The 13,274-nt window shown below is 34.2% G+C and overlaps 2 protein-coding genes across 3 annotated transcripts in view; one reads left to right on the forward strand and one right to left on the reverse strand.

The window, feature by feature from the left end:
• LOC145306673 (exostosin-1b-like) overlaps nucleotides 1-13,274 on the forward strand; it is a 145,207-nt gene that overhangs the window by 67,547 nt on the left and 64,386 nt on the right. The gene's annotated exons all lie outside the window — the stretch shown is intronic.
• Nucleotides 1-13,274, reverse strand: part of ncm (pre-mRNA-splicing factor nucampholin) — a 15,033-nt gene continuing 1,759 nt past the window's right edge. The window contains exons 4-20 of the mRNA XM_080148973.1: nucleotides 11,853-12,080; nucleotides 10,320-10,376; nucleotides 9,985-10,080; nucleotides 9,708-9,821; nucleotides 9,207-9,327; nucleotides 8,628-8,692; nucleotides 8,001-8,087; nucleotides 7,041-7,105; nucleotides 6,691-6,773; nucleotides 5,899-5,996; nucleotides 5,389-5,453; nucleotides 4,065-4,132; nucleotides 2,625-2,707; nucleotides 2,076-2,185; nucleotides 1,444-1,655; nucleotides 1,080-1,152; nucleotides 1-488 (exon numbers count right to left, since the gene is read on the reverse strand). Of these exons, the coding sequence (XP_080005099.1) occupies nucleotides 437-488; nucleotides 1,080-1,152; nucleotides 1,444-1,655; nucleotides 2,076-2,185; nucleotides 2,625-2,707; nucleotides 4,065-4,132; nucleotides 5,389-5,453; nucleotides 5,899-5,996; nucleotides 6,691-6,773; nucleotides 7,041-7,105; nucleotides 8,001-8,087; nucleotides 8,628-8,692; nucleotides 9,207-9,327; nucleotides 9,708-9,821; nucleotides 9,985-10,080; nucleotides 10,320-10,376; nucleotides 11,853-12,080 (1,677 nt within the window). The 3' untranslated portion in view covers nucleotides 1-436. The remainder of the gene's footprint in view (nucleotides 489-1,079; nucleotides 1,153-1,443; nucleotides 1,656-2,075; nucleotides 2,186-2,624; nucleotides 2,708-4,064; nucleotides 4,133-5,388; nucleotides 5,454-5,898; nucleotides 5,997-6,690; nucleotides 6,774-7,040; nucleotides 7,106-8,000; nucleotides 8,088-8,627; nucleotides 8,693-9,206; nucleotides 9,328-9,707; nucleotides 9,822-9,984; nucleotides 10,081-10,319; nucleotides 10,377-11,852; nucleotides 12,081-13,274) is intronic.

The following is a 13,274-nucleotide window of genomic DNA, read 5'->3' on the forward strand; positions in this document are numbered from 1 at the left end:
TAAGTTTGAAATTTTATTTCATAGAATACAGTATAAGGTACAAATATCTTAACATTTATTTTATGTTAAAAAAAGAACAACAATTTAAATAATATTCACAATGAAAAAAAAATTAACGGCAGAAAAATTAGAAAAATGCTTGAAAATTTGATGAAATGATATTTTAGTTTGAAAATCAAAGACTGAAATTGAATGGATTATTATGATATTTTCAGTAGAACCATAAACAAATAAGAAAAAAAACGAAATAAAAAATATATTTAGTGTACGATTTACTGAATGAGAGTGAATTTTTTGTTTCTGTAAATATTTGTCCGTACCCAATAAAGTTAGTTACATGAATAGATCATTGTGTATTAGAATAGCTAATCTACAATTCTTATATACTCCTCTAATATAAAGTATCCATTCAAGTATGTAACTCTTGTATGTTAATCTATCTTCTATTTTTACTCCGTCTACTTGTTGATCTACTTCTTCTCTGTCTTCTAATATCATAGACAAACTATAGATAAGTGGCAATTAACAGGAAAGGACGATTTATTGATATATATACAATATACATTCCCAATGATAATAACAAATTACCCCTGTTGTAGATCAAAATTATTGGCTGAAAAGTTTGGACACTCTTAGTTTGGAACTAACCAATCCAAGTTCAATAAAAGTACCTAAAGTTTTAAGCCAACGTTTAAGATTACGGGGTTCTAAATCTTTGGGTACTAACATCCCCTCCCTCCCTGTAGTGGTCAATTCATTTATTTCTACTCGTAATATATTAAAAAGGGGGTGCTGCCACTTTTACCACTAGCAAAAATACAGCCACTGTGTTTTTGACAAAAAGTGGGTGTGTTTTTTTCAATTTCATTTTTAGCTGTATTTTTGGCAGTATTTTTTTATCTACTGTCAAAATTACACCATTACTACTGTTAAACACAGTTTTACTGTCATTTTTTACACCCGTGAAATTAAAGTTTACACGTCTTCACTCTTCATACCATAACGTCCAAACACTTAATAAAGCAGATATGGATTCTTTTCTATAATTTTCTATGATTTTATTCTATATTTTTCTATGCCTTGAATCTTTTTCTATTCTCCGTTGTTCTTCCTTCTTCTTTTTCTTCTTCTTTTCAGATTCACTCTCAGAATCTGAAAAAGAATAAAATTTAAAAGATACCTACCTAATCATGTAAATGGGTAGTTGCACGAAATGCATTAAAACTACATATAAATAGGTAGGGCACATATTTGAAAGAATTGTAATTTTCTACCACGTAGTTTTATCTATTATCCCTTTCATCATCAAAATTGACCTACCCCTTTTTTGTACAAAATTCAGTTTATGTGCTTTTGATTTGATATCACGTTTATGCTAAGTTGCTAAATAACAGTCCAACACAAAAAAGATGGTAGGGTAGCCTCGCTACTTAATTGGCTTACCCGAGTCACTGCTATCGCTGCTGTCATCACTGCTGGAACTGTCACTACTACTACTGCTGCTGCTAGAGCTGCTCACAGATTTCCCGCGCTTTTTCTTTTTCCCGCCAATATTGGGCACAGCTGCCGCAACTTTTGGCGCGCTTTTCAAGTGTGTACGCAGATCTTCGGTAAGGCCGCCCAGGCCGATTGAGGTGAAAAAGTTGATTGCAAACCTAAACAAGAATTGGTTTTATCAGGAAAAAAACTTCCCTAAAAAGTATAAAGCTCTGTCTTCATAAATGCAGTAAAGGTAAGAGAAAAATCTAGCAAAAAACAAAGAATAGATCTATTTAAATAAAAGAGAGGCGTTTTAAAGTAAAGTAGTCTTTCAAACAACATTTGTTTCTTGAAAACATAAGCCTTCTTAAATAAAAAAAAAGGTTGCTAGATGCCCTTATTTACATATAGAAGTGCAGCCCAATAAAACGCCATTGTTAATTAATAAGCTACGGTTGAGATTGAAGTTGTGATATCTGAACGTCAAAAAACAGGACGCAGATCACACAAAAATATTCGACTCTTCCGATGTTTAAATCTCATCCCTATAGCTGAGAACGACTTCATAAAATTCCTAACAAATGATATGTTCTTACCTAGTATCTCTAGGGTTGTCCCTAGGAAATAGGCCATCATATGCCTCCTGCATAGTTGGATCCCTAACTCTCTCATTCAGTTTCACCATACCAACATACTCGGCTAATTCCTAAACAAAAGTACATAAACAAAAAGCATAGTTATTTAAACTATAAATAGACAAATCCAAGACATGGAGGGGACATTGGGCTGTTTATTAAACTTATGTCCCCTAAGTTTTAAATTAACGTTTTCTTATTCGTTGGCTTTTCAACCTTGAGGACTTTTTAATGATTTTTGATTCGATGATTCATTAAGCGAGTGTCCAATCGTTTCAACCCCTATTTGTAATTTACAGAAGGGGTAATCTAATATATCATAATTAAGGATATGCAATATATATCAATTTATTGGATATTGTCTTTTCCCTTTAGATTAATGGACAAAAACTTTTGAAAAAATCTGTTTCACTATTTTTTTGGTTTATCTTTCCCCCGTCATTCATAAGGATGAATTCTGCCTTTTGGGACTTGGGACAATTGCAGCACAAAAATATGTAAAAAATCTACCTGCCACAAGATCTTGATGAATATTCTGGAAGATGAGGTTGTGTCGTCTTCGTTTAGCTTTATCACATTCATAACTTCCCAGCCTTAACAAAAGTAATCAATCCAGAATGTGCATTTCAACAAAACATAATATATAGGTAACAAACTATGAGTAAGCAAGAATAACTAAGTAACTAATATTCTTTAGTCCAATTTGTGATTCCCTCAGCTGTTGTCGGATATAGACGGCTGAATTTAGAAAAATAGCCGATAAAAAGGCATATTTGAATTTTGTTGTTCTATCCCAACCTTTCCCCATTATTAAAGTCATTCTTCATTTATCATTGATCTTTCCCTCCCTTATAATATTATATTTTTTAATAAAAACCAGTAAGGCTTATTTCTGTAGCTTTAGACTTCAATAAATACTAAACTGATTGAGGTCCTGGGATGAATTTTAGTTTTTTTAATTTTAGTTTTAAATCCCCTTGGTAGGGTAAAGCGGGGCGAACTCTGTGTTTTTTTCGGTTTTTTGAACCTGCAAATCGTAAAAATTATTTTTTTTAAATGGGACCAAGACCAGTAGAAAGATCTCGGAAAAGTCGATCAGGTCCTAAAAGGACGTAAACCTAGGACTTTGGGAAGTTTGTCAAAATTGATCTCTAAAACGGCACCGACTTCGCCCCGCCTTGAGGCGAAGTCGGTAGGGCATTTTCAAGCTTCGAAAAATCGATGACGTATTGATTTTATTACAGCATGCCCCAAAGGTAAAAGTTGCTAAATGTAATAAAGAGTATGCACAAAATTTTTTATTAAGATAGGTCAATTTTTTCTACAAAAAAAAATAATTTATCCGAAGTACTCGAAATTTGACTTTTTTTCTCGAAAATTTCACTTTTTTATATAAAATTGAAAAAGTTAAAATAAAAAGTGAAAAAACAGAGTTCGCCCCGCTTCACTTTTAGTCGATTTAAGAAAAAACTATACAAGCTTTTTTATATAAAATTGAAAAAGTTAAAATAAAAAGTGAAAAAACAGAGTTCGCCCCGCTTCACTTTTAGTCGATTTAAGAAAAAACTATACAAGCTTTTTTACAGTTTTAAACGGAAATGGATAGCCCATTAGATTCTTAATAAGTCCCCTGAAGACGTCTAAGCTCTAGCTCTTACCAGTTTTTGTCCAAATGATCGTTTTTCCGACCGAAGCAAAAAAATCGAAAAAAAAAATTTTTTTCGTCCGACTTTAAGACCCAATAAGTACCCTAAAAATTCATCTCACAAAAATTTCATTTAATACTTTTTTGTAGGCAATATAATAAGGAACAAATTTGATGTTTTTTTCTGTCAGTCGATTAGAACATGGAGAGAAATGTCATTTAATGAAGGTGGTCAAAAAATACCGACTTCACCTCAAAACCGAGATCGCCCCGCTTTACCCTATGGTTTTAAGCTAGTTTTATACCTATTGCGTCAGTGAAGAATAGATGAGCAAAGAATTTGGCCACATTTCTTAACTTTCCAGTCTCTAATCTATAACAAATAATATTTCAATTAATTCATTAACTAAAACAATTGCTTCAATATTTAAGAAAGGAGGGGGGGGGGGGGGGAATGTGGTGACTCGTGCCACGCCATACCAGCAATTTTATTTTGGGTGCTACTCCCTTAGTTTTAGAGATAATTGGGTGAAATCTTTTGGGCGGGGTCACTAATTACCCCAAGTTTTGGTATCTTTAAAAAAAAACGGCGGCGGGTCCGCCGCTCCCGCCGTTCGCCGCCATTTTCCGCCGCCAAAATTTTTTTTATTGCATTTCTCGCCGAATTAGGCAATTTGGAATCATTTGAGACCATGTTATTTTTTCAAAAATTTTTCCCCTTACAAGCAACCCTGTGGGGGGGACTAATAAATGGTGGCGGTACCAACGCTCCTGCCGTCCACCGCCATTTTCCGCCGCCCACAGGACGGCTTGTAAGGGAGAAAATTTTTTGAAAAAAATAATATGGTCTCAAATGATTTCAAATTGCCTAATTCGGCGAGAAAAGCAATAAAAAAAAATTTGGCGGCGGCGGCGGAAAAAGGCGGTGGACGGCGGGAGCAGCGGTCCCGCCGCCATTTTTTATTTAAATATTTTTTAATGACCAACCTCAAAAGATTTTGTTTCAATATCTTTAAAGCTTAGGAGAGGCACTGAATTTAAGATATACCTTGATAAACGAAAATTTGAAAAAAGTCCCCCCGCAGGGTTGGTTATAAGGGGAAAATTTTTTGAAAAAATAACATGGTCTCAAATGATTCCAAATTGCCTAATTCGGCGAGAAATGCAATAAAAATTTTTTTTTTTGGCGGCGGCGGAAAATGGCGGCGAACGGCGGGAGCGGCGGACCCGCCGCCGTTTTTTTTTTTGAAAGATACTAAAACTTGGGGTAATTAGTGACCCAGCCCAAAAGATTTCACCCAATTATCTCTAAAACTAAGAGAGTAGCACCCAAAATAAAATCGCTGGTATGTCGTGGCACGAGTCACCACATTTCCCCCCCCCCCCCCCTTTAATGTTTATCGATTTCACAATTCATGTATAAACTACCTACACTTAACATCTAACAAAGCAAAAAACTACATAACTTCCTAAAATCAGATATTAGAAAGCACAATCAAAATAAATACTTTCTATTCTTGACCGCTAAAACATTTTACGGTATCTGTTGATTTTTGCCAATGTAAAGTTTAAACTTTATAAGTACACCTAAGTGGAGATAGATACAAATATTTTCATAATATATCTAACCTATGAACTGTTGTGTAAGTATCAGCAAATATTTTCTGGAAGGGTTCAACGTACATCTTGTTAACCTGTATAAAAATAAGGATGATTATGTTTAATATTAGCATAGTTTAATAATTTTCACTTTCCTTAAAAAAAAAGATAAAACTTTGGTAGGGCCTGATACAGGCTTCACTTGAATCATTTTTTTCGCGTATTTTCCGTAAAGTTTTGTGTTAGCGTTTAGTCAAATGCGCGCGCTTATTAAGTTCTTGATTATAAATATTTCAAATTTAATTATAATAGAGACATAATAAGCGCATTTGACTTAACGCTAACAAACAACTTCACGGAAAGTTGCATTTTGATATGAAAATCTTCACACACGAAATTCATATGCAAGTCCTAAATTGGTGATGAGAAATACATGTTTCCTCAAAAACATTTCTGACGAAAAGACGAACATATTAAAAAATCGAGTAGCTTTGCTACTATAAACGTTGTAGCTGCGCCTAAAAATTTACTTTTCTATACCTGACAAAATCTTTGGCCAATCAAACCAAAATATTTTTCATAAGTTCTCTGCTGGGCACAACAATCAATTATCATGTGACATAACTCATTCTCTTGGCCTTAAAATTTAACAAATTATGATAATAGTTATTTCTCGCGTCGTATTATTAACAGCTTTCCGTTGATATAAAATGTACAATTTGAAATTAAAACCAGTTTTTGGCCGAGATGCTGAATCTTTTAATCTTATGATTGTACAATTTTATATTCGTAGAAAACTAGATATAATACGATGCTAGACATAATTTTTCAGTATGGCTGAAAACTGGTTCAAATCCTCCGGATATTAATCGGTTACGAAGCGATACGGGGAATATTGTTACAATTTTACCACGCCACAAGATACTATTCCTATTCCTAATCCTATTAATTACCTCATACGGTCGAGACTATTGTCTATGACACTCTAACGTCAGGTCCAACAACCAAGGATAACTAACGGGAGTTTATCTATCTGTTTCTATCTATGTATTATTTTATGTTACACCCCACAGACAAGCACGACCTTTGTATAGAAGTCCTGACTGTGCAATTGCATACATAGCAGCAGTAGGAATCATTTTTAATGTGTTTAGTTATGACGCTGTGTTGAGTCGAGATTCGAACCAATCACCTCCCCGACGACGAGCGGATGCTCTACGGGCTAAAATTATTTTTTTTGTGTAATAAATAGAAATATAAAAATCTGAGCTTCTCCGAATTTTTCTGACGAACATTTTTAATTATAGAGTAGCTTAGTATATATTATTATACCTGGTTTTAACTGAAGCTTTAATAGTTTATGTGTAGCCTCCTGGTACTCCAAGGATGACTGCAGTGTCAGGTAAATTGTTCTCCTGTAATATTAAAATTATATAAAAAATAATAATTCAGAGCTTATGGGCCAAAAGTCAATATAGATCGTGCTACATGCATTCTTAAAGGCTTCACTTAAATCCCAAGATGGTTTAATGCTATTTTATTTGTAAATTTAAGTCTTGGGGTGTTTCAAAGTTATCCCCCTCCTTTCTCTTCGAAAAAAGACTGTCCCTAAGAGCTAAGATCACTAACACTAAAATATTAAAAATGCCCTATTATTGCTAAATCAAAACATTTATTTTCACCTGAGTGCTATAAGATTAGTTTCTGTATTATCTACAATAGTGTTGGTAGCTTCCTTTTCTTCATCCTTAATTATAATAATATTAGTTTCTGTATTATCTACAATAGTGTTGGTAGCTTCCTTTGCTTCATCCTTAATTATAATAATATTAGTTTCTGTATTATCTACAATAGTGTTGGTAGCTTCCTTTTCTTCATCCTTAATTATAATAATATTAGTTTCTGTATTATCTACAATAGTGTTGGTAGCTTCCTTTTCTTCATCCTTAATTATAATAATATTAGTTTCTGTATTATCTACAATAGTGTTGGTAGCTTCCTTTTCTTCATCCTTAATTATAATAATATTAGTTTCTGTATTATCTACAATAGTGTTGGTAGCTTCCTTTGCTTCATCCTTAATTATAATAATATTAGTTTCTGTATTATCTACAATAGTGTTGGTAGCTTCCTTTTCTTCATCCTTAATTATAATAATATTAGTTTCTGTATTATCTACAATAGTGTTGGTAGCTTCCTTTTCTTCATCCTTAATTATAATAATATTAGTTTCTGTATTATCTACAATAGTGTTGGTAGCTTCCTTTTCTTCATCCTTAATTATAATAATATTAGTTTCTGTATTATCTACATCAGTTTGCTTCTTAATTGGAATAACAACAATAAAATTGGTAAATAGTGACACTTTTGCAACAAATATTTTCATTCAGGTTATGTACGATTTTGGCATTAAAAAAATTGTGTTAGAAGTAAATAATTTAAAAATGAAGAATGTAGTATAGATTGAGACACCACCGTTAATAACTTTTATCATAGATATTCTACTGACATTTTTGACTAATCTTTCAATATAACTTCACAGAGGACCTGAAAATTGGATTTCCCCCCTTTAACCAACAAATGCGCCCTAATTAAGTACCTGGAGGGTGTGTCCGCTGGTTATGGTTAAAAATTTTGCATACCTCTGACTCTGAGTCGCTGTCACTATCACTACCGCTGCCAGAGTCACTGTCATCACTCCCTTCGTCAAGTAACTCTTTCTTGATGTCCTAAAAAACAAATAAACTTTTTAACTTCAATAAAAACAGGGGCGTATATTCAGCAAAAAATTCATTTTTCCCCTGCTGCAAAATATTTTTTACCCCCTCTAGATTTGGGGACAAGTAGCTTTTCGCTGATTTTTAAATATTTCCCCATATCTAATGTTTATGGTCTGATTTTCAAAATATTTCTGGATAATAGTATCAGCTGATGTTTTCACCCCCACCCCCCCCCTCCCCCTTATGCACGGGATCCTATGCAGAATATTCACTTCTGGTAAAAAAAAATAATGCAAGTTTATATATCAATAAAATAATTTGTATCGTGAAAAAATGTAAATAAGACTTATAAACACGTATTTTCTCCAGACTCTCCTTGTGCATGAATGTATCTTGGTTTTTCCAGATTATTTTTAGACATTCTTGTTCCTATGTTGCTTCTTTCTTGTCATATGCTTTTGGAAATAATCGATTCCAGCAATATTTTAACGTGACTGCATCATATTCAATGTTTTCGATCATAATTATGTAGTTAAAAATAACCGTTACCTTATATTTGTTTTCATTGACTTCATATTCTGGATCCAATTTAAATACATTCAAGATTTCTTCACCTAAACAAATCTAAGCCATTAATCACATCAATTGAATTGCAAGAACAAGTAATTGTAGGCTGCGTTGTAGTACAACCTTTGTCCAGAAGTTGCATCTGTTATATAGTATAGAGCAGTGTGCTCGAGACTCGAAACCGATACCACCCGGACAACAAGCCACTTTAAGCGTGCTACTCTAATGGATATAGAATACGTGGATATTGTTTCAGTGTAATTTTTTGTCGTCAATTTTGTTTGCTAGAATATTCATCAGATATTGGTCAATTCAATAGATTCCTCAATGTTTAGGGGAGGGGATAAATTCAACAAGGGGGGGTCGGGGCTAAGGGGTAACGTTATTTAAATTGGTCAGCGAGAAGAAACATTTTATCAGAGTATGCAGGAATCTCTCACAATATCCTTATGTATTCTAGAGTAGTCATGTGTGTAAACTATAGTTACTCTAAGTACATACCAGAGGTAGCATCATCTAGAGTAGTCATGTATGTAAACTATAGTTACTCTAAGTACATACCAGAGGTAGCATCATCTAGAGTAGTCATATGTGTGAACTGATCTTCCTCCTCAACCAAATCTAGATCCTCAGGTACACTTGGGTTGTCTTTAAATCCATCTTTCCGCACTTGGAACATCACCTGTAATGTAATTTAAATTTTTTTTTTTTAAGTATTTTATTCAAACACTTTGGCGTAATGACGGACAATTTTAATGTTTTTAAAGGATCGGTCATTAAATATCTCCACCATTTGAAAAAAGATTAATCTTCAATTACAGAAAGGACAAAAGCATTCCGACAATTAAAATTTGAAGTTCCCTTCCATGACTATTATAATTACAGACAGACAGACATGCGATACCATCCCATCCCTAGACCTATGAGAAGATACATTGTAAAGAACCATTTTGATTCAGAGGTTTGCAATATGCTCCAGTAAAGACGGACAACCTGTTACTTTTATTTAAGGATAACACATTTTGATTCTATCTCCATCTATCCAAATGAATAAATATTTACCTCAATCATATATTGTGTTCTTTTATCCAATGTAGATTCGTGTAAAACATGGCGCAATCTTTCAAAGATGGCGTGGATACCACGTGGTGAAACCTCTGTTAATTTCTGTCCAACCTAAATATAATATTAGTTTATAATTTAGATATTTTCTGATGTCTCCTTAAGTTTAGTTTAAACAAAACACAAGTTTTATTTAGGAGTTACAACATTATCTAAGAACTTCATTTACTCCCCTGGCAAAATCATGATCAGGCTCTAGTTCGTTCCTTTTCCTTACCTCTTTGAGAAAAGTGATGGCTACTTCAGCACTGTCGTCTGTTGGATTTTCCAGTAACAATGTTAGGATTTCCAGGGCCAACACTTCGTGGGCAACCTATAATAATATACATTACCAAAGTTACTAGGTATAGATTTAAAAGAAAAAAACAAATAAAACATATTAAAAAGAAGTTCTAATAAAAATTAAAGCTCAAAAACATAAAAAAATGCCTTTCTAAATAGATTTAATGTAAATCTAGAAAGTTTTATTCCATTGCAACAATTTGTTTCTTTTTATGAATAAATATAAATTCAGTTCATTAGATGCATTTTCTGTACTACTATTGCCTTTACCTGTTGGTTCACCAAATGTGCAATAAACCTTACGCTGGAGGTACATCTCAGTTTATCCTAAAATTAAATATCGAATTATTTACTTAATATTTGTACAGGGTTGTATATTCTGCATAATTGACCCTGCTAAAGGAGGGAGGGGGTAAAAAAATGAAAAAATATGTTGCTCCTTGCTGAGAAACTAAAATAATGTGTGGGAGGGGGGATAACATAAATAACAAAGAGTTTTGATTTTTTTTCCATTTTTCCCCCATCCTGGCCTTGCTGGAATAAAACCAGGAAGGGAAAATTAAAAAAAAAATTGCAGCAGGGGAAAAAATGAATCTTGTGCAGAATATACACCCATGTGTTTGTGTATTTTATGGGAAGAAACTGGTATCATAGGCTTGTAAAGAAACTATGTGAGTATCTTAGGTCGAAGGTATGTTCTGTAACCATTTTAGACAAAGTTATGGCCTAACAATGATTATAATACAATCGAAAATATAATAAATTGACGGATTTTATACCTTCATCACTACCCAACCATTAGGTCTAATCGTTAATAAACCAATCAAGGATGACAACATACACAAGTAGCTAAGGACATAACAGGGGTGTATATTAAGAGATATAAGTTTTCCGGAATTTTAATGTAGGGAGGAGATTTGAAATCTGCATCAAATTTTAAGGATTTTTTATAAAATTCGTTTTTTGTATAATTCTTTATCTAAAAGCGGAAATACATATTAAGTTAATTAATTTTGACCAATAGGAAAGGTGGATTTTAAACTACCTGCGCTCTAATTGGTTGAATGATGTACGACATCCAATCAGAGCGCTGATTTTTTAAATCCACCAATCACGGATGCCAAAATTAATTAACTTAATTTGTATTTCCGCTTTTAGATAAAGAATTATACAAAAAACGAATTTTATAAAAAATCCTTAAAATTTGATGCAGATTTCAAATCTCCTCCCTACATTAAAATTCCGGAAAACTTATATCTCTTAGTGTATATTCTGCACAAGATTTATTTTTTTCCCCGGCTACAAATTTTTTAATTCCCCCCCCCCCTAGTTTTTTCTCGTCAAGTAGGGGGGAAAATGGAAAAATACATAAAGAACTCTATATTTAATTTATTTTATCCCTCGCTACCACACATTTTTTAGTTTTTCCACCAAGGAGCGGGAAGAAATGGAAAAAATGTTTTCAGTTTTCTAAATTTTTATATTTTTCCCCCTCCAACCACTTATTTTTATCCCCCCCCCCCCCCTTAGCAGGGGATCCCATGTAGAATATACACCCCTGGGACATAACAAACCACTTACCTAACAAAATATCAAGAAATGTCAGTAAACAATAGACAGGGCAACGGACAAAAATTGTATGGACTAGAGTACAAATGCAACAGAAATCTTCACAAAAAAATTCAGTTTTATATTTTGAAATGAAGCCAAGAAAATAACGTTTACACTTAGCAGAGCAGACTGGCAGACATAACGACGGACAAAGTAGGTTATATAGTAACTTCGCAATTAATAAGACCATACCTTTCGTTTAAAACCCCGCTTGAAGTTGATTATCAGCCTCTTGATCAACAACTCTCCAATGTTGGGAAACTTTGTGTTGATGATGGCCGCGAGGGCCGCGTACACGTGTGTGAAGGTGGGCGAGGCTGTCTGGGCCTGAATGACCGACTGGACCAGCAGACCCCGACCGCGCACAATGTTTTCTGCAAAAAGTTCGCGAACAATGACGGCTATGTTTGGCGAGTTGACCTGGTATAATGATCTTTTTAAGAATTATTATGGATAATACTAATAGACGATAAAATAATGATAAACAAATTACCCCTAATGAAGATTTTTTTTATTTGTTTAAAAAGTTTGGACACTACTCATTGTCCCCCAATGTTTTGAGCCAACAAATAAAATAACGTGGTTATAAAACTTTGGGTACCAGTGGAACTTACAATTCAATGTCCCCTCCCTCTATGAGAATTACAGGGTGCGCCACATAAATCCGGACTTTTTTAAAACAGCCATAGCGCCAAATCTACTTGACCAATCAGGACGTTTGACCCCACTATAAAAAGCTTAGGTAATGACCTTGTTGCCCATGAAAATCTTTGGACGATGGAGGACGTGTACGCCGAGCTGGCCGCGCATATGTTCAACAAGGCAGATTTGAATTGCGCAGATAAATTACCCTGGATTTATCACTTGGGCCTACTAAATCTGACCTCAGCCCATCTGTAGGTGAGATGGACTAATGAAACTTGCTGGAGATACTATCAGATACCTAGTGAAAACACTAGAAAAGACTAGAGTTCTCTATACCAGCTGACTTGGCTGTAGTACTCCGACAAAGTGGATCGTGGTAGATTTTAAGATGTCAAAAACGTCAAAAATCTTGAAAATTTCTCTGTTCTTGACTTCTGGGGCTTATATGGAACCTTGAAACTCGTTTTAGACTATGTATTGCGCTAATAACCCTATCTTAATCTTCGTGCCATTTTAAAAAAGGTATGAATCGTTGTTCTAGCTTAACTGTGGCCCAAATGAGAGCCGCCGTGTCAAAGGGTAGCTTTAAAGATAGGTTAATTTGGATCCTGCTGTTACTCACTCCTTAAGGAGATGTGGCCTCCCAGCAGCCCCGATCTTTACCCAATGGACTTTTGGGCCTGGAGCGCCATTAAAGCATGAACCAATAGACGCGCCCATACCAAAAAGACCTCTCTCATTGCTCCTATCATGGAGAACTTCGCCTGCTTGAACAGGGACATGGTGACCAGGGTCGGCGGGCGGTTCAGGGGGCGGGTAGAGGCGGTGATTGAGGCTGGCGGCGATTTTATTAAATAATCTAATAGTTATATAACTAGGTTGCTTCCCAGTTTTTAAAATTCAATAAAATCTTTAAAATTGACGATTTTATGTTTATTTGTTTAAAAATAAGAAAAAGTCCGGATTTAT

Source organism: Acartia tonsa, chromosome 14 (assembly GCF_053477335.1).
Source record: "Acartia tonsa isolate MP-2025a chromosome 14, ASM5347733v1, whole genome shotgun sequence".
NCBI lineage: Eukaryota > Metazoa > Arthropoda > Copepoda > Calanoida > Acartiidae > Acartia > Acartia tonsa.